Source organism: Dendropsophus ebraccatus, chromosome 7, assembly GCF_027789765.1.
Source record: "Dendropsophus ebraccatus isolate aDenEbr1 chromosome 7, aDenEbr1.pat, whole genome shotgun sequence".
Lineage (NCBI taxonomy): Eukaryota > Metazoa > Chordata > Amphibia > Anura > Hylidae > Dendropsophus > Dendropsophus ebraccatus.
Window position 1 is genome coordinate 129,416,647 of NC_091460.1, and position 18,507 is coordinate 129,435,153.

At 41.8% G+C, this 18,507-nt stretch overlaps 1 protein-coding gene across 1 annotated transcript in view; it reads left to right on the forward strand.

The window, feature by feature from the left end:
- The window catches only part of PRSS12 (serine protease 12), a 110,452-nt gene extending 92,771 nt beyond the window's left edge, over nt 1–17,681 (forward strand). Inside the window, exons 13-14 of the mRNA XM_069978452.1 lie at nt 12,391–12,671; nt 14,762–17,681. Of these exons, the coding sequence (XP_069834553.1) occupies nt 12,391–12,671; nt 14,762–15,069 (589 nt within the window). The 3' untranslated portion in view covers nt 15,070–17,681. The remainder of the gene's footprint in view (nt 1–12,390; nt 12,672–14,761) is intronic.
- Nucleotides 17,682–18,507: the final 826 nt, after the last annotated feature.

The following is an 18,507-nucleotide window of genomic DNA, read 5'->3' on the forward strand; positions in this document are numbered from 1 at the left end:
GTCGCTTTGATTTGTTGCTCGATTTTCTTTTTTACTAATGTCAACTATTTTTTTTAAAGTGTATTTTAAAATAATATACGAATGCTTACTAGTCGAATAACAATGGTACATGGGTCAAATCTATAGTAGCTAAAAGGCTGTTCAACTAAAGTTTTAGATGCTAAACAGGAAAGAAGTAGGAAAATAACAGAAATATGGAACGTATGGCTATGTTCACACAACGTTTTTTTGAGCTCAGTTTATAATGACGTCCTTCATTTTGAGTCTAAAATAACGGACGCGATTTAGCTGTCTGGCCTCCCCTTAGTGCAATGACTGGTGTTTGTACATTATTCTAGTTTGGTTACTAATTGCCCTTTGGAACAGGTAAAATACATTGCAATGAGGAAGTATTGCATAGTTTTGAAGTGATCAAATGGTTGCCTAGTCTTTAGTGTAAAACTGGTTAAAAGTTGACATAGACAGCTAAAAAGAGCAGGAACATACAGTGGGGAAAAAAAGTATTTATTCAGTCACCAATAGTGCAAGTTCCACCACTTAAAAAGATGAGAGGCGTCTGTAATTGACACCATATGAAGACCTCAACTATGGGAGACAAAATGAGAAAACAAATCCAGAAAATCACATTGTCTGATTTTGTAAGAATTTATTTGCAAATTATGGTGGAAAATAAGTATTTGGTCAGTAACAAAATTTCATCTCAATACTTTGTTATATATCCTTTGTTGGCAATGACAGAGGTCAAACATTTTCTGTAAGTTTTCACAAGGTTGGCACACACTGTTGTTGGTATGTTGGCCCATTCCTCCATGCAGATCTCCTCTAGAGCAGTAATGTTTTGGGGCTGTCGCTTGGCAACACGGACTTTCAACTCCCTCCAAAGGTTTTCTATAGGGTTGAGATCTGGAGACTGGCTAGGCCACTCCAGGATCTTGAAATGCTACTTACGAAGCCACGCGGTGGCGGTGTGCTTTGGATCATTGTCATGTTGAAAGACCCAGCCACGTTTCATCTTCAATGCCCTTGCTGATGGAAGGAGGTTTGCACTTAAAATCTCACAATACATGGCCCCATTCATTCTTTCATGTACCCGGATCAGTCGTCCTGGCCCCTTTGCAGAGAAACAGCCCCAAAGCCTGATGTTTCCACCCCCATGCTTTACAGTAGGTATGGTGTTTGATGGATGCAACTCAGTATTCTTTTTCCTCCAAACACAACAAGTTGTGTTTCTACCAAACAGTTCCACTTTGGTTTCATCAGACTATAGGACATTCTCCCAATACTCTTCTGGATCCTCCAAATGCTCTCTAGCAAACTTCAGACGGGCCCAGACATGTACTGGCTTAAGCAGTGGGACACGTCTGGCACTGCAGGATCTGAGTCCCTGGCGGTGTAGTGTCTTACTGATGGTAGGCTTTGTTACATTGGTCCCAGCTCTCTGCAGTTCATTCACTAGGTCCCCCCGCGTGGTTCTGGGATTTTTTCTCACCGTTCTTGTGATCATTTTGACCCCACGGGGTTAGATTTTGCGTGGAGCCCCAGATCGAGGGGGATTATCAGTGGTCTTGTATGTCTTCCATTTTCTAATTATTGCTCCCACAGTTAATTTTTTTATTCCAAGCTGGTTGCCTATTGCAGATTCAGTCTTCCCAGCCTGGTGCAGGGCTACAATTTTGTTTCTGGTGTCCTTTGACAGCTCTTTGGTCTTCACCATAGTGGAATTTGGAGTCTGACTGTTTGAGGGTGTGCACAGGTGTCTTTTTATACTGATAACAAGTTTAAACAGGTGCCATTACTACAGGTAATGAGTGGAGGAAAGATGAGACTCTTAAGTTACAGGTCTGTGAGAGCCAGAAATCTTGATTGTTTGTAGGTGACCAAATACTTATTTTCCACCATAATTTGCAAATAAATTCTTACAAAATCAGACAATGTGATTTTCTAGATTTGTTTTCTGATTTTGTCTCCTATAGTTAAGGCCTACCTATGATTTAAATTACAGACGCCTCTCATCTTTTTAAGTGGGAGAACTTGCACTATTGGTGACAGACTAAATACTTTTTTTTCCCCACTGTATAGTGCCATACATTGTTTAAAGGCTAAGCTGGGTTACTACAGCTAAGCTCTCATGAAATCTCCAGGAATTACTGGAAGTTGGTCTCCATTGAGCCTACAAACAAGGGGGGGGGATATGTGTGCTTTGTTGCATATCAACAGCAGAGTCACACTTCAGAGAGAAAACTAGGAAGTGATTAGATTCATTAGGGTAAAAAAACAACATGATTTACTTTAAAGGACAACTAAAGCGAAAAGCTTTTTCCCAGTAATTGAAATACATTACAATGTTATATAACTTTGTAATAAGCTTCAATCACCTATCTGCCCCCCTTCCCTATCTTTTCCCCCTTCAACCCCCCACCAGGAAGTGAAGTAAACTCATTCTTACCTAATGACTGTTGACCCCAGGCTGCTCTGAGGCAGCCATTTTGTGACAATGACATCATCAAGAGGGAGGCGGGTCTAAGCCCTGTTAGGTCAGCCTCCCTTTGTCAGATGACTCAGGTTGCTCAGCTCTAATTGGCTGAGCAAGCTGTAAGCCATCTAACAGTTCTACAGAGTCATTTAGCCATCACAGGAGACAAAGTGCATCATGGGAAGGCCAAAACCAGGAAGTGAAGAAAAAATGAACACACAAACTAGAGCTTCAGTTCAGTTTTTTTTTTTAATCAGCGCCAAAGTTGTCCTTTAAACATTAAAAGAAAAGGACGGACATTTTTAAAATCTTACAGCCAGCAGGGGCAGCAAGGAATTTGATCAGCAGTATGAACGTCCCTCTTAATGTGCCTGCGGTGAGTGCTCTCTGCTGTCTCCTCTGTCCATGTCAGGAACTGTCCAGAACAGTAGCAAGTCCCCATAGAAAACCTCTCCTGCTCTGGACAGTTCCTGACATAGACAGAGGTGGCAGCAGAGAGCATTGTGTCTGAATGAAAAGAAAACAACATTTCCTCCAGGATATACAGCAGCTGATAAGTATGGGAAGACTTGAAATTTTTAAATAGAAGTAAATTACAAATCTCTATATTTTTTGGAAATCAGTTGATTTGAAAGAAAAGAAAAATTTCCGCTGGAGTACCCTTTTAACAAACACTAGTATACAGCTCTTATTTAATAAATGTGATTAAAGATTTTTTTATTTTTTACATTTCTAAAGGAAATTCAAACTATCAATCAGAAACTTATCCATTCCATTGCATTCACATGGAATACTGTACTTTAGTATGGCTTATTATACAGCTTTCTTCAACTATTGCAGTTATACTATGATAACCTACATTTGAAGAGGTTGAATTATGTGTCATAAAAGTAAGTCCCATGTATCACCATTTCCTATCCTTATTATTTTACTGGGCTTGTTGGGAGCAGCCAGAAGAGAACATTACCGTTCCCAAAGCCATCGTAAGGCCTAAGCCACACACGAGGAAGTAGAGATTTAAAGGGATTTTTAGGAGACACATGCAGACATGCAAAAAAATATTGCTGCTTTATACTCCTCAGTATTATTTCCAGCGATTCTTCTTCTTTTTCTATTACAAAGAACAGGGAGATAAAAGAGCTGTGATCAGCTACTAAAAGATTAATTTGGGACACTGAACTACTCTTTGAGAGTGTGAGGAAAGTAATGTGATCATCAATCTCTAAGTCCCATAAGCATACATATGTTCCAAGTTAGGCTACCAATCACTGGAAATATTAGTAGTGCTATCAAGCTACATGTACTAGATGGCAGCTATCACCGAGAAGAAAACCACTCGACCAAGGATTTATGATTGATACATTGCATCAACAGAATATGCCAGGTTACATTTGCATCAAACTCTTGCTGGCAGAGATGTAGCTTAGAACTAGTGGACTCAAACACCAGCGGCCCTGTCGTGTTAGGCCCGGCACTACGAATAACATAATGGCCCGTATGTATCAAGCCAGATTAACCCGTTTCGTGTAAAAATAAGTATTCTACAACAGAAGTATAAAAATCCAATACAGAAAATATTAAAAATTTATCATTTACTATTTTTAAACAAAAACAAACAAAAAAGTTCACATACAGTTGGAGCTACCTCTTTGCGCCGCATTCCGCAGCTCTGGTGGTGGCAGTCAGGGGCGGATTAACTTTACCATGGGCCCCGGGCTGCTTTTCACCAAACTTGGCCCCCTCAACCCACTGTAACTATGGCAGCAGTAGCTTTTGTCTTTTTCTTCCATAATGCAGCCTGTAAAGGACCTGTGGTGACATCATTGTCACATGATAAGGTCCTTCAGTATGCTCTCTAATGTTACTGCATTGTGTCCTGATTGCAGTTTTGCCCTGATTTATGCAAAATTGTAAAAAGCAGCAATTTTTATGCAAATCATATCAAATCATATGCAAATATGCAAATTGTAGCATGGAGATAATACACCACTGAAAGTATAAGTCTATTTTGGCGGCCATGGGCCCCCCAGGAGCTCAGGGCCCTGGGCTACTGCCCGAAACTGACCTATTATAATCTGCTACTGGGCTACATCGCTCACTCGCCCTTACACATACCAAAGGCCAATGAGCGGCATCTTATCCTTTATTACTGTCCCCTCTGTGTGTAGATGCTTTTTCAGTGCAGGGAGGACGACAATAGAATGTGGGATTCAATAATATTAACCCCTCTCTGCTGCCGCTAAGCTTTGGCCCCTGCAAGTATGCCTTGCCATTGCAAGTACGCCCCGTCCCTGTCAATACACCTCCCCACCTACCGGTAAACCCCACCGACATGCCTCACCACCTGCCAGTAAGTCCCGCCTTCAGCCGGAACAAATCTCCCCCCACACACACACCCCGACCTGTTTCTTCTGGTCTGTAAACTTGCTTCTGCTCCGGCACCTGCAGTTCACAGGCCGGGAGACAGATGTGCGCTGGGCAGGGCTGTCAATCAAATGACTGCTTTGCTTAGTTGCGTGCATTGGGCCGGGACTTCCTGGGTCTCGATTCTTTTTAATAATGAAGAAAGAGTCAAGATTTCGGCCAGAATAACAATGACTTAAGAAATAATGCAAACAGCGCCCCCTGGTGTTAGAATGTATAGGCTAGGTTTAAAACACATTATGGCCAAAATATTTAAAGGGGTACTTCGGTGAAAATCTTTTTCTTTCAAAATAACTGGTTTCAGAAAGTTATATACATTTGTAAGTTACTTCTATACAAAAATCTCCAGAGATTCTATATAAAAATCTCTGCAGCTACAACTCCCAGCATGCACTTAAGGTCTGCAACTGTCGTAGTTGGAAGGTCATAGGTGTATTGTTCACTGGATGCTTTGTGGAAGACCCTAATACATAGTTCAATGAGTGGACCTGGCCCCTGAACGGCACTGACTATATAACTAAATGTTAACATATTATCACCATACATATCACCATACCATCACACTGTTACTGTAAACCAAGACCAGAATTACCAATAATACAAGTATATAAGAAACAAATATTATTGCCAAACCGTGATCACGACCATTACCACCACATAGTGGCTAATATCACCATTACTAAATAAAATCCACTATAAAATAGACCATTATTTTCCTTATACACTGACCTATATAGAGGTAAATACCAATGGTACACAGACTATGGTGTGCACCTTAAAAGTGAATACAGTGCAGTTACATCCAGTGACTCACAGGGGTTCAGTCACCTGTCATCTTCTCCTGGTCACCACTCTGCAGTGTATGAGGGATGTATCTTGTGCTCAGGAGCTTGGGGAATGAGCGTGGCCTTTCATGATCACAAGCAAAACACTGAATGATTGGCAGTGCAGAGAGCCAATGGCTCCTAGCTCTGTCAATCAGAGGGCCCCCTTAAATTGCAGGCGCTCATTGGAAGTGCATCCGCCGACCAAGTTGACCCCCAGCAATGTTAATGCCAACATTCTACCTGTGGGACAGACTCTATGGGTGAAAATGCCCAGTAAGGTGGTTAGTAACTGCATCACATCAGCTTCCAATAGTAAGTAATGGAAATATTTCATTGCAGTCCTGGAAACTGCTATGTCTGTTTTCATCCGCAGTGTACAGAGATTTTGGAGATACTGTCCCCTAGAAGCAATAATGTTAATTACCCTATGATAAATTAGAGTTACGGTCGGCTTGTTATTGTTTCATTATATAGCTACATTTCACGTATAGGTCACCGCCATGTCTAGCTTAGGAACACAGGTACTGGCATCAAATTCCATCAGCCACTAGAAACGCAGGAAATTCTTTTAACATTCTTGTAAAAGATACTTGGACGACATGTTATAAGGTGAATATGAAACAGATGTGCCGTTTTTGGAGGAAAATAAAACTCTCTATCCGAAGGAGTCGTCTTACATTGCGACGGCACTCGCTTGGTATAATCGGGCCATTTACATTCCAGTACTTACACTACAGTCTAATAGAATTTTGTTTTGTTCTAAGAGAACTGTTTGTAAACAAAATGAAGATCGCCATTGCGTCTTTGAACAAATTCCAAACTTTTGTCACAAACGTTACGGGAGCAAGGCCACATCTGCTAGTGGTGCAGACATTCTGCTAGCTACCAGTTAAAACAGTAAGACATTCTGCAATTACAGGCTCCATTTTCAATTGCTTTAGCTTTAATTGTATCCTTTCTCTTTTACAATACGGGGAATCTTTGTAAGCATTTTTTCGACTTCAAGGTGAACAGTAGGACAAAAGGAGAAAAGCCAAAAAGTTTGTTAGGATTTTTTTCTAAACGGAACGTATTATTGTTCCACTCTTTTTCTACCAAAGGTTTTTTTCCACCTGGTGTAAAAGTGTGGTCTGATTCCAAACTTAATTTGGGGAATCAATATTTTTAAATATTATACCAAGGGGTCAAAAAAATACCCCCGTTCTCCACCTCATTATGGTGTTGGGTTTTGACATCCAGAACAGTAGGGCTCTTCGTTTGTTTGTTTTTTACAACCTTTGGGACAAATCCCAAATCCCAAATGTGTGTTATGATGGGTAGAGATGATCGAGGAGCGCTGATGTTCAGGTTTGTTCGAACTTGAACCATCGGCATTTGACTCCCGCTGCCTTCCTGTTCCATGGGAAAGGTGAAGACAGCCCAAGTACCGCCTGATACAGCCTACAACCTGACAAACCTGACGAACCTGAACATCAGCGCTGTTCGATCATCTCTAATGATGGGCAGAGGGTCTCAGAATAACCAATAGAGAAGGTCACCGTAATAAGAGTTGGTTCCAGTGGTAGAAAGAGCGGAGGATGCACCCTGGAAAGCCAGCATTTTCAAAAGCTGACCGAGGTATCATCCAAAAGCAAAGTCCAAAAGCATCCACATTAGAAGATTAATTTTAAGGCTTCAATAAAATGTCCAAGTACCCCTGCACTCTGGAGCACCATTAGGAGCACTGGTGCGTCATCCAGCCACCCCCTTTTAATGATAATTAATGGAGGGGGCGGGTCGGAAGACACGACAGTGCTCCTAAGGGTGCTCTGGAGCTAAATTTACCCTCGCTAACAGTGTGGGACCAGCACCGAGGAGGAAGATAAGAGACATGCCTTCCTTCTCATCATCCTGGGCGCTATAAGGGGTCCTAGGAAGGTTAGATTCATCTAAGCTGCTGATAGTTCCCCTTTAAGGTGTATTTGTGTATTACACAGTTCTTAATTAATGGGTTGACATGTACACATAGGGGGACATAAAATGTCCCAGCAGTTCCGACAGTACGGAGATTTATGTAGAGGCGCACTGCCTCTACATAAATCCAGCGCACACCAGTTTGTGCGCCAGGAAACCTACGCCAGCTCAGAGCTGGTGTAGGTTTCCTTATCATTTTCAGCAAGAAAAATGATAAATGAAGTGGACCCAGAGTCCGCACCCCCTGTTCTGCCCCCTCCACACCCCCTCCCCACCCCCTTGGCGAAGGTGGCGTAAAACTGGCCATTTGCAAATAAATTTATTCGCATCTGGCCATTTTATGCCAAAAATACAACTTTTCCTGTTGATAACTTTCCCCCATAGTGTACTTACTTTCTACTCTGGCTAATAGGTAAGAACCCAGAGTGGGAGTCACCCATCTATCAACTCAGAATTGCTTATTAGGTATTTAAAATGTTCATCCTATAAGCTGTATGGAAGGTTGTAAAAATGTGGTTTTCCAGAAAAAAAAAAGAAAAAAAGAAATATTGAGCAGCTAAAATTTGAGCCATGGTTAGAAAACCTGACTGACTGTTTTTACACTCAGTGAGGACACAAGGCCGTATCCCTTGGGCACATAGAAGCTTAATTATTTCTGCACATTGGACTAACATTTCCCATTTTGCTATTTGCCATGACTTAATCCTGGCTACTAGCCAGGCGGTGATTATATGAAATTAATATTTTCAGGACCGGTTGCTATTACCTGGTGACAGCAGTCATTTTTCATGGGCAGCAGCTCTCTGAGAATAATTATTCCGGTGTGTTTTTTTTTTGTCCATGCTGCCCTCCAAATCAATGCCAGGTTTAGACTGATTGATTTTATTTAGTTATATATTGCACAGTGATGCCAAGACATCCTGAGCTTCAACATATTTTTGTGCAGGAAATAAATGTTGTTTGTAAATCATAGGTTACTCCGTAACTTAAGGTTTGTTTTATTAGCCCTGGTCATTTCATGGTTAGAATTCAGCAAAATAAAAAATAAAAAAGTTCCAACTTGTTATATTATGACGATAGGATATAGCAATTCTTAGTAAAAGATAGCATCTGGCCTCTCTCGCCCCTTCATTCCTGGAACACAGTTTTACAAAATGATGACATCACATTCCAATTCTGGAACGCTGTACGGTGCCAAAAAAAAAAAAAAAAAAAAAAGTGGGAAGAGAATGAGGCTGAAGAGAAGTCTCGGAATGAAAAACTGGTGTAAAATCTTAGTAAAACCCCAAAGAAGCCACAGCTAAAAGGCCAAGTGATGTTTGCCTTAGTAATTGGTAAGACATATGGACATTTAAATAAACAGGTTTTGTACGTTTTTAAAGCGACTCTGTACCCACAATCTGACCCCCCCAAACCCCTTGTACCGTCGGATAGCTGCTTTTAAACCAAGACCTGTCCTGGGGTTCGTTCGGCAGGTGATGCAGTTATTGTCCTAAAGAACAACTTTTAAACTTGCAGGCCTGTGTCAAACTGGCGTGGCCTACAGTGTCTGTGCTCTAGGCCTGCACTGCCTCTTTGTCCCTCCTCCCCGCCCTCTTCATCATCAGGAATGCCCCAGGCAGGATTTCTCCTAATCATTACAAGTGATGATTAGGAGAAATCCTGGCTGTGTGTTGTAGGCCATTGTTATGCTGGAAGACCAAGCTAGGACCCATCTTACTCTCTTACTCAGGGAAAGACCATATATGTCCCCATCCATCCTCCCTTTAATACAGTGCAAACGTCTTGTCCCTTTTACTGAAAAACACCCCCAAAGTATGATGTTTCCACCTCCATGCTTCACCACATGACCTTTCCCAATGTCTCCCTCTCATGTAACACGGCATAGTGTGTTATCAATGTAATCTTTGATACTGCGGTCCTAGCTCTCTTCAGTTAGTTGATCAGATAGTCCTGTGCAGTTCCTGGCTGATTCCTGACCTTTTTCGGAATCATCCTTAACCCATGAAGCAAGATCTTGCATGGAGCCTCAGACAGAGGAAAATTGACAGTCATCTTGTGTTCCTTTTCTTTTCTTTAATTGTGCCAATAGTGGTTACCTTCTCACCAAGCTTCTTGCCTAACGTCCTGTATCCTATTCCAGCCTTGTGCAGGTCTACAGTTTTGTTCCTGGTGTCCCTAGACAGCTCTTTGGTCTTGGCCATGGTGAAGAGGTTAGAGCTTTTGTTGAAAAAGTGTGTGGACAGGTGTTTTTTTATGCCGGTAATGAGTTCAGACAGGTGCAATTAATACAGTTAATGGGTGCAGAGTAGGAGGAGCTTCTTAAAGAAAAAAAATAACAGATTTTGTGAGAATCAGAATTCTTGCTGGTTGGTAGGTGATCGAATTTGACCTATTTGATAAAATAAAATGCAAATTATTTTTTTTAAATTCATAAAATTTCTGGAATTTTTATTAAAGATTCTGTCTCCTACAGTTGAAGTATATCTATGCTAAAAATTTACATAAATGACAAACCTCTCCATCCTTTATAGGTGGGAAAACTTGCACAGCAGCTCTCTGTTGTAAATTGAATTCCTTTGGGGAAATTATATTTCAGGTTGATGTCCAATTGATATGAATTTTAGTAGAAATCGTGTGGGATTTTATAAAATTACAGTAGATATCTAGCAGTTCATTCAAGTTATATTTATTTCTTGGCAAGTAAAATTGAAACTTCTGCCAAATCCTCCTTCTTGCCATATGTAAACCACCCACACTGGTATGAAACCCTGGCAGGACAGCAATACTTGATAGTGAGAAGTTCTTTAGTGATAGGAAGTAGTTAGCATTCCATAGCTTAGGTCATTTCCTTGAAAATAATGTCAGTGGATATATTACTAACAGTATCCAAACTTGCCACCTTAAGGCTTACTTAGAAGGCTATGTCTCTGGTTACAGACTCATCACGATTATCAGTTTATTTATAGGGTAAGTAGGTTGCGATGACAGTCTAATCAGATGAATTTAATTACAAACATATTATCTTTAAAGTCTACTTGTAGTTTCAAAAACTGTGTGGTTTCGATAGATTACCATTCAGAATGTTGACAAGATGATTTTAGCTCTCTCCCATGGTGCCCAGATATTTCTTATCTGATATTTCTTATTCTTATTTTAGAGGCCAAGACCAGCGCTGTTTGCCTCTAGTAGGCTGGATTCACACTACGATTTTGCAATCCGTCTTTTTTTTTTCAATCAGTTTTTTTCAAAAAACAAATTAAAAAACTGCATTTGTGTGCATCCGTTTTGATCCGTTTTTCCATTGACTTCCATCATAAAAAAACAAAACAAAACAAAAAACCGGATCAAAATGGACAAAAATTAGGTCGACTATGTTTTTGTGTACATAAAAAAAAAAACGGATCCGTTTTGATCTTTTTTTTTTTTAATAATGAAAGTCAATGGAAAAACAGATCAAAACAGATGCTCACAAATGCAAACGTAAACATTTTTCCATCCATTTTTTAGTAAAAACGGATTTCAAAAACGTAGTGTGAATCCAGCCATACACACACAGGCAGTAGCAGATTATAATAGGTTCGTTTCAGGCAGTAGCCCGGGGCCCTGAGCTCCTGAGGGCGGATGGCCACCCAAACAGTGGCAAAAATAGAAAAAATGCGACAAAAACACCAAGTGTGAATGCAAATTTTGGGGTTGATTAGTTAGGCTTTCGAATGGAAAGAGTCTCTTCGTTGCCCATAACAACCAATCACAGTTCAGCTTTCATGTTCACAAAGCAATGTGAGAAATGAAAGGTGAGCTGTGATTGGTTGCTATGGGTCTTTTGCTATAAGACAGCACACTAAATTTCCCTTACTGTCCTTAGTAGCCCATAGCAACCAATCAGAGCTCCACTGTCAATAATATTGCTGAAAGCTGAGCTGTGATTGGTTGATATGGGTCTCTTACTATGAGACAGCAAAATAAATTTCCCTTAAAGGGGTACTCTGGGCTAGGGGGCTTTTTGCCTATGGCCGGGGAGGAGTTGGATGAGGGCAATGATGTCCTCTTACCTCCCCGGTTCCACTGATGTGTCCTGGATTGTGTCGCTCCCGGTCCGGGCTGCCCGGCCTTTTCCTGGCCTCTGCAGGGGCTTGAGACGTGACGTTTCAAGTCCGCTCAGCCAGTCAGTGGCAGAGGCGGAATTCAGGGGCATAGCTAAAGGCTGATCGGCCCTGGTGCAAAATTTTACTCTGCATAACTCCCGATCGCATGGAGCCTCTCCGTGTGAAAATTTTGAAACCTAGGTTTCAGTGTCATTTTTCCGCCGTAAAAATTATAAATGCAGTGCACACAGTGGCTGCACCCCCTCTGCGTGCTGCCGCACCCCTCTCTCTGCCCCCTCTCCGCCCCACTGGCGAAGGTGGTGCAGATGGGGCAGATGCAAACAAAATATTTGCAAAAATACCCTTCAAGATTTCTTAATACGCCCCCCCCCCCCCTGTATCCACATCCTGAGACTGGGAAGAAAGTCCTTTCATTTCAACTCACTGGTACCTGATCATCTGTGATCATCTATCTATCTATCTATCTATCTATCTATCACCAAAACTATACCAATATAATAGCTACAGCTCATTCTGCTTAAAATAAGCCCCCACAGTTAGGGTGCAATATAGCCAGTGCCTTAATGTACAACATCTATTAATACTTTCTTATGTCATTTTCTAGGTATGGTAACAACACTCGCAATTATGTGATAAGAGTTGGAGATTATCACACACTTGTCCCTGAGGAGTATGAAGAAGACATAGGAATACAGCAGATCATCATACACAAAGATTACAAACCTGATGGAAGTGATTATGACATTGCTCTCATAAGACTACATGGATCTTCGGAGCAGTGCGTACCATTCAGCAGCCACGTCTTACCAGCCTGTTTACCCTTACGACGAGAAAGGCCTCAAAAAACTGCATCAAATTGTTATATCACAGGATGGGGTGACACAGGTAACGCATCGTACTATCGTCATGCTGTCATCTAGTTTTTACGGCTTTCCTACTCTATATCCTAAAATTAGGTTGTGCAACGCCACCCCTTTCAATAGATGGTTGTATTGGCAGGAGTCGTGGATCCGCTGAACCAACGCTAGGGATGGCGAAAGGCGCACCAGGGTGCGGAGCCTAAGGGCCCTATTACACGGAGTGATAATCAAATCACATCGATTCTTCTAATAATTGCTCCGTGTAATAGAGACAATGATCAGCTGATGAAACGATCATCTGCTGAACGTTTGCTTAGGCTTGGAACTTAAATAATCAGACGCCAACTGCGCATTGCTACGTGTACTAGCGATGCGCGGCTGACGGCTAAAGATTGCCCAAACACCTGATACCTTACCTCTCCCCGTAACCAGTCTTCTCTCCTGTGCTCCGTAGCTTCAGGGTCCCAGAGGCTGCAGTGTCTGAGCGTCCTGTCAGCTGACAAGCTGCTCAGCCATTCACAGGCCACAGTGGTCACGACCTGTGATTGGCTGAGTGTAATCGGCCCATGTAATAGGACCCTAAGGGGGCGCCTGTTTTCACAGGAGGGCAAATAGTCATAGACAGCAGGAACTACAGGCAGGAATCACGGGCAAAGCTGGGACCACACACTAAGGGCCCTATTCCACCGGACGATTATCGTTTGCATAATCGTTAACGATTAACGATCTCAAACGACCGCTATTGCGAAAGACCTGAAAACGTTCGGTCATTTCCATGGAACGATAATCGTTACTTATGATCGTAATTGCGATCGTTTCTCTTCGCTATTTATTCGCTATTGCGTTCGTATCTATTGCGAACGACCGAACGATGTCTTATTCAATGCGAACGATTTGCGAATGAGCAACGATAAAAATAGGTCCAGGTCTTATAAAGCGATCAACGATTTCTCGTTCGGTCGTTAATCGTTAACTGCATTTCAACCGAACGATTATCGTTCAGATTCGAACGATTTAACGATAATCTGAATGATAATCGTCCGGTGGAATAGGGCCCTAAGGGTTAGCATGCAGAGGCTCCAACAAGGAAGGCTGTTGCATGCTGGTTGTATATAGGATTTGGTTGCAGCCAGGGGCCAATTAAGGGTGCAGTGGCCCTTTAAATTCAGAGCACCCACGCGCGCCCTAGGAGGTGGGGACTCATACACCAGGCAAAGGAGCAGGAGACTGAACGGGTACACATAAGGGGTATTTGCGAAGAGATGGCGGTATCGATCCTCTGCATCTGGCCTCCGGCGTCCACCAAAAACTGATAGCTGCAGTGGCGGCAGCCCGGATCACGGGACGTCGCGGCAGCCATGATAGTACATGGGAAACAGGGAAAAAAAAGCACAAATTCATACATCGGGTGGCAATTTTTATATATATTTTTTTAACTGAAACTGACATAAACAAGAAAAACAGGTGTAAAAAATCTGCAAATGATACATTTCCCCAATGTATTTTCTCTTACTGAATTCTATGCTGCTTAGAAATCGAAATGCATCAAGAGAATCTGCAACGTGATTATTGTATAAGACCGTGCAGCAGCGGCGGCGGCAGGGAAATGAATGGGAATTAAGATATATACGGTTTGATCCCTTCTTGGCACATAGAAAACTATCACATCAACCTTGAAACAATGATCGATTGGTAACATTTAAGATGTGTACATGAGTAATGCCAGGATGACATTCTTAGACCTAGATGACAAGTCATCAATGGACTTTACGCTCTCCGTTTTGTTAGCCGAAGACTTTTAAGTAAAATACATAAATAAATAATTCTCATTGTATAGCTCCCAGACTGACAGTGACTACCGCAAAATATCCTCAGAAGCAGACCTGTCAATCACAATGGTGTTAGTTGAAGTCATGCCTGTTATGCAAGTGCATCGGTCACTGACAGATCTGCTCTGTCAAATGCTTTTCTTAACTATCCCTTTCAACCTCCTGCAGGGACTCAAATCCCTGGAATAACAGACCTAGCTGGATCTAGAGACCTGTATGGAATAGAATAGATATTAAAACATATTTATCCAACCATAAGCATTTTCCTTTTTATATGCACTTTTAGGTCGGGCATATTCAAGGACTTTACAACAAGCGGGAGTGACGTTACTACCCAAGCGTATGTGTGAAGAACGCTACAGGAATCGGTTTACCGGGAGGATGCTTTGTGCCGGAAGTCCTCAAGAACAGAAGCACGTGGACAGCTGTCAAGGGGACAGTGGTGGCCCATTGGTGTGTGAACGGGCTGGGGGCAACTGGGTGGTCTACGGTGTAACTTCTTGGGGCTATGGATGTGGGATGAAGGACTCTCCTGGAGTGTATACAAAAGTGTCTTCTTTTATACCATGGATAAAGAGTTTGACCAATTTATAGACAACCGAGGAACGTACTGTACTGTAAATGTTTCCAAGAAAAGCTAGACCAAATTCTCGTATATGTTACATTGACAACGAGGCCCTCAGGAGCTAGTATGGCATAATGTTTCTACCGAGGTGCAACTAGTAAATGCTGCATCATACAGACTCTGTTACCTTACCGTTAAGGAGACTATAGAAAAGCAATGCCAAGTGGCAGCCAGACAGGGTGGCCTATAAGACGTACACTGCCACAGACAGCAATTTTTGTCATAATGTTAATTTTTTTTTTAATTCTTGTTATCTAAATGGAACGTTTTGTCTTGTTAATAGATCTGTGATTAAAATAATATGAACTGTAGCTGCTGTATATATATGTATGTTTTCTACTGTATGTCATGGATTATGCAGATAATAATGTAACATGACCAGTTGGGTGGGGCAAATCCTTGGCAAGGGAAGAGACCTGGTGGTGACTACCCGCAGAAGAATAGTACAGGGGAAGACAACAGGAGACAGGCACGTGGGTTGCTTCTATCTTAGAGGGGTACTCTGGCTCTTTATTTATTTATTTTTTATATATTGCTGCACTTATATAGAAGAATAAGCCTATGCTTACCTTACCACCTTTTGCGGAATTCTTTGGTCCCCCTCTTAACTCTCCCACCACCACTTGTGAGACTGGTTCTTAGCAGTGCAGCCCACTCAGCCAATCACTGGCCACAGCACTGTCCCGTCTTAGTGATTTGGTGAGCAGGCTGTCACTGCTAAGATGACTCTGACACGGAAGTGGCGACTGGAGTGTTCAGCACGGGACCCGAAGATATCCTGTAGGAGGACCCCGGAGAAGCATGGTGAAGTTAGAATAGCATCTTTATTATGTTCTAGGGAATGGCAGCGATACTTAAAAACATATTAATGGCCACAATACCTCTTTAACCCCCTCCCGCCGCCAGACTGTTAATTAACGTTGCTGTTGCCTATGCCCGATGCTGCAGTGACGTTAATTAACGATCCAGGATGACACAGGAGCAGGAGCTGCGCCTGTGTCATCCGTGGCGGATCTCGACTACCAGTGATAGCCAGGGACCCGCTGCAACTATCAGCACTGGAGCCGCGCTCCGGTGCTGAGAGTTGACCCTATGGATACTGCGGTGAGCACGACCGCAGCACCTATAGGGCTCCAGACAGAGAATTCTCCCTCTACAGAGGGAAAAATTTTCCCCCTGGTGTCCATCGGGACTCTGCAAAGTGATCGCAGAGCCCCGATGGTAGCCATGGCTACGGAAGTCGGTGGGGTCGGGAGGGAAGGCTGGGCACGCAGGGCGCGCGCCTGTGAGCTCTGCCCCATCCCTTCTCTCCCCTGCCACTGTTACAAGATAGTAACAGTGGCAGGGGACAGCGGAGAGGGGGCAGACATATGAACATCAGCTTATGAGATCATTATGATCCCATAAGCTGATGTCTAAACACGACCTGTACATTGACGCATCAATGACCCCAGGTCGTAAAAGGGTTAAACTCAGCTCCTATTCAAGCTGGTTCGCAAGCTGGTTGGTTCTAAAACAAAGCACAATTCTTAGGTTTCATAAGTTCAGTTTACTTGGAATGGATGATGGTTTTGACCCTTGTTGTACGACATAATTTCTCAGTCTGCTATCATATGGAATCTGTCCTTTACCCACTATAGTCACTACACTCTCTCCTCAAAGCTTTCTCTTTTTCTTGCTCTTGGTAACTTTCTTTCATGTCATGACTTGTCCTGCACACAGGGAGCTCATCCTGCGCTTTTCTGGTCACTGCTCATCTGACAGTTTTTTGCAAACTCCATTAACTCTAAGAACGCTAAAAATAAAAACATCTGTTTTGATCTTTTTTTTTTTTTAAATAATCGAAGTCAATGGAAAAATGGATCCAAATGGATTGCACACAGTTTTTCCAAAATGTGTAAATGTTAAATGGACTGCAAAAAACGCAATGTGAACCCAGCCTAATGTGCTCATGCATTGGTGCTCAGTTTTCTCTTCTCTGCAATGGCATAAGACAATAGCGGCAACATCTGAGACTCATATTGGCCAACATAGGTGGCATCCCAAGGCTAAGCTCTAGTTTACTCATCCCCTTCTCTAGGTAGTGTGATTGTTTGCATACCTACCATCCTTCACATGTACTGCAATGTAGAAAAACATGGTCTAAGGAACACACCTCTCTGCTCTTTACCAAGGGATATCAGAGGGAAGCCAACAAGCTGATTTAGTCTGTGATAGAAGATAGTGTGTAGTGGCACCAGCCATCGATAAGACCATGGGGCTTTCTACTTTTTTCTGTGGCTCTTCTCTTTCTGTCCTAATGTACATTTTTATGTTTTTTTGAGTAACAGAAATCAAAGACAGGTAGAATCTTGTCAATGGTATTGCATTTTCTATTTTATTTAATCAAGTATTTTATATTTCAGTTATATAATAAGTCTGCTATCTCATGTCATAGTGCTGAACTGTAATGTGTTATATTCATGTGCTGTCTGTACAATGTACGATAACGAATGGAAAATGATGGAGCTATAGATCACAGTGCTGAACCCATATAGTGTTGTATGGACAATTTAAATAAAATTTGGAGTATAAACTAAAATTGTGTCAATTATTTTATGACTTAAAAATAAAAGGAAAGTAAAAAATAAATAAGTAAAAAATTCCCAATGCTTAGCTTCCATTTTCCTGTCCCTGGCACATATAGATATCTCCAACTTTAAACGCAACGTAGAGTAAACGCTGGATCTGCATAAGGCCAAACTAACCTGAAACCAAAACTTTTTACAGGTCATCGATGGTAGTAGGGGTTTAAGTGCTTTTTTTTTTAACGAAGACAAGAAACCAGAGTACTGCAGGTTTGTTCAAATTGAACCTTAAGCTGCACAAAAAAAAATAAGCTAAACAATTGCAGACGTTTAGCTAATTTAGTGCGATTCAGCAAGTTCGCTCATCTTACCTATTTGTCCACGCTCCTTGATCCTTGAACCCTCCTCAGCTCAGCCAATCACTGGCCATGGCACTGTCCCTTCTTAGTCAGTGATTGGCCTAGCTGGAGGTGGCTGAAGCACCAGAGGACACCAGGGGAGCACAGACAGGTGAGCATACCCTCCTTTTAGTTTTCTATGTTTACAAAAATTCGTATGAATTAACTTGTGACAAAGTTTGCAAAAAGTTTGGTTAGGCACTGAACCAAACTTCTAACAAAGTTCGTAACGAATTTCAGTTTTCAAGATTCAGTTCACTCATCTCTACTACCCACCTACAGTATATATTACAAAGTATTAAAAGTAATACATAAAATATTAAAAAGTATGTTGCAAATATTTTAATGAACCAATTAATTTTTTACCTAATGTATTTTCTAATAAATATTAAGGCTAAGTATTTCTGCTCAGTATTTTGCAACAGTGGTTTATTTGAAATAA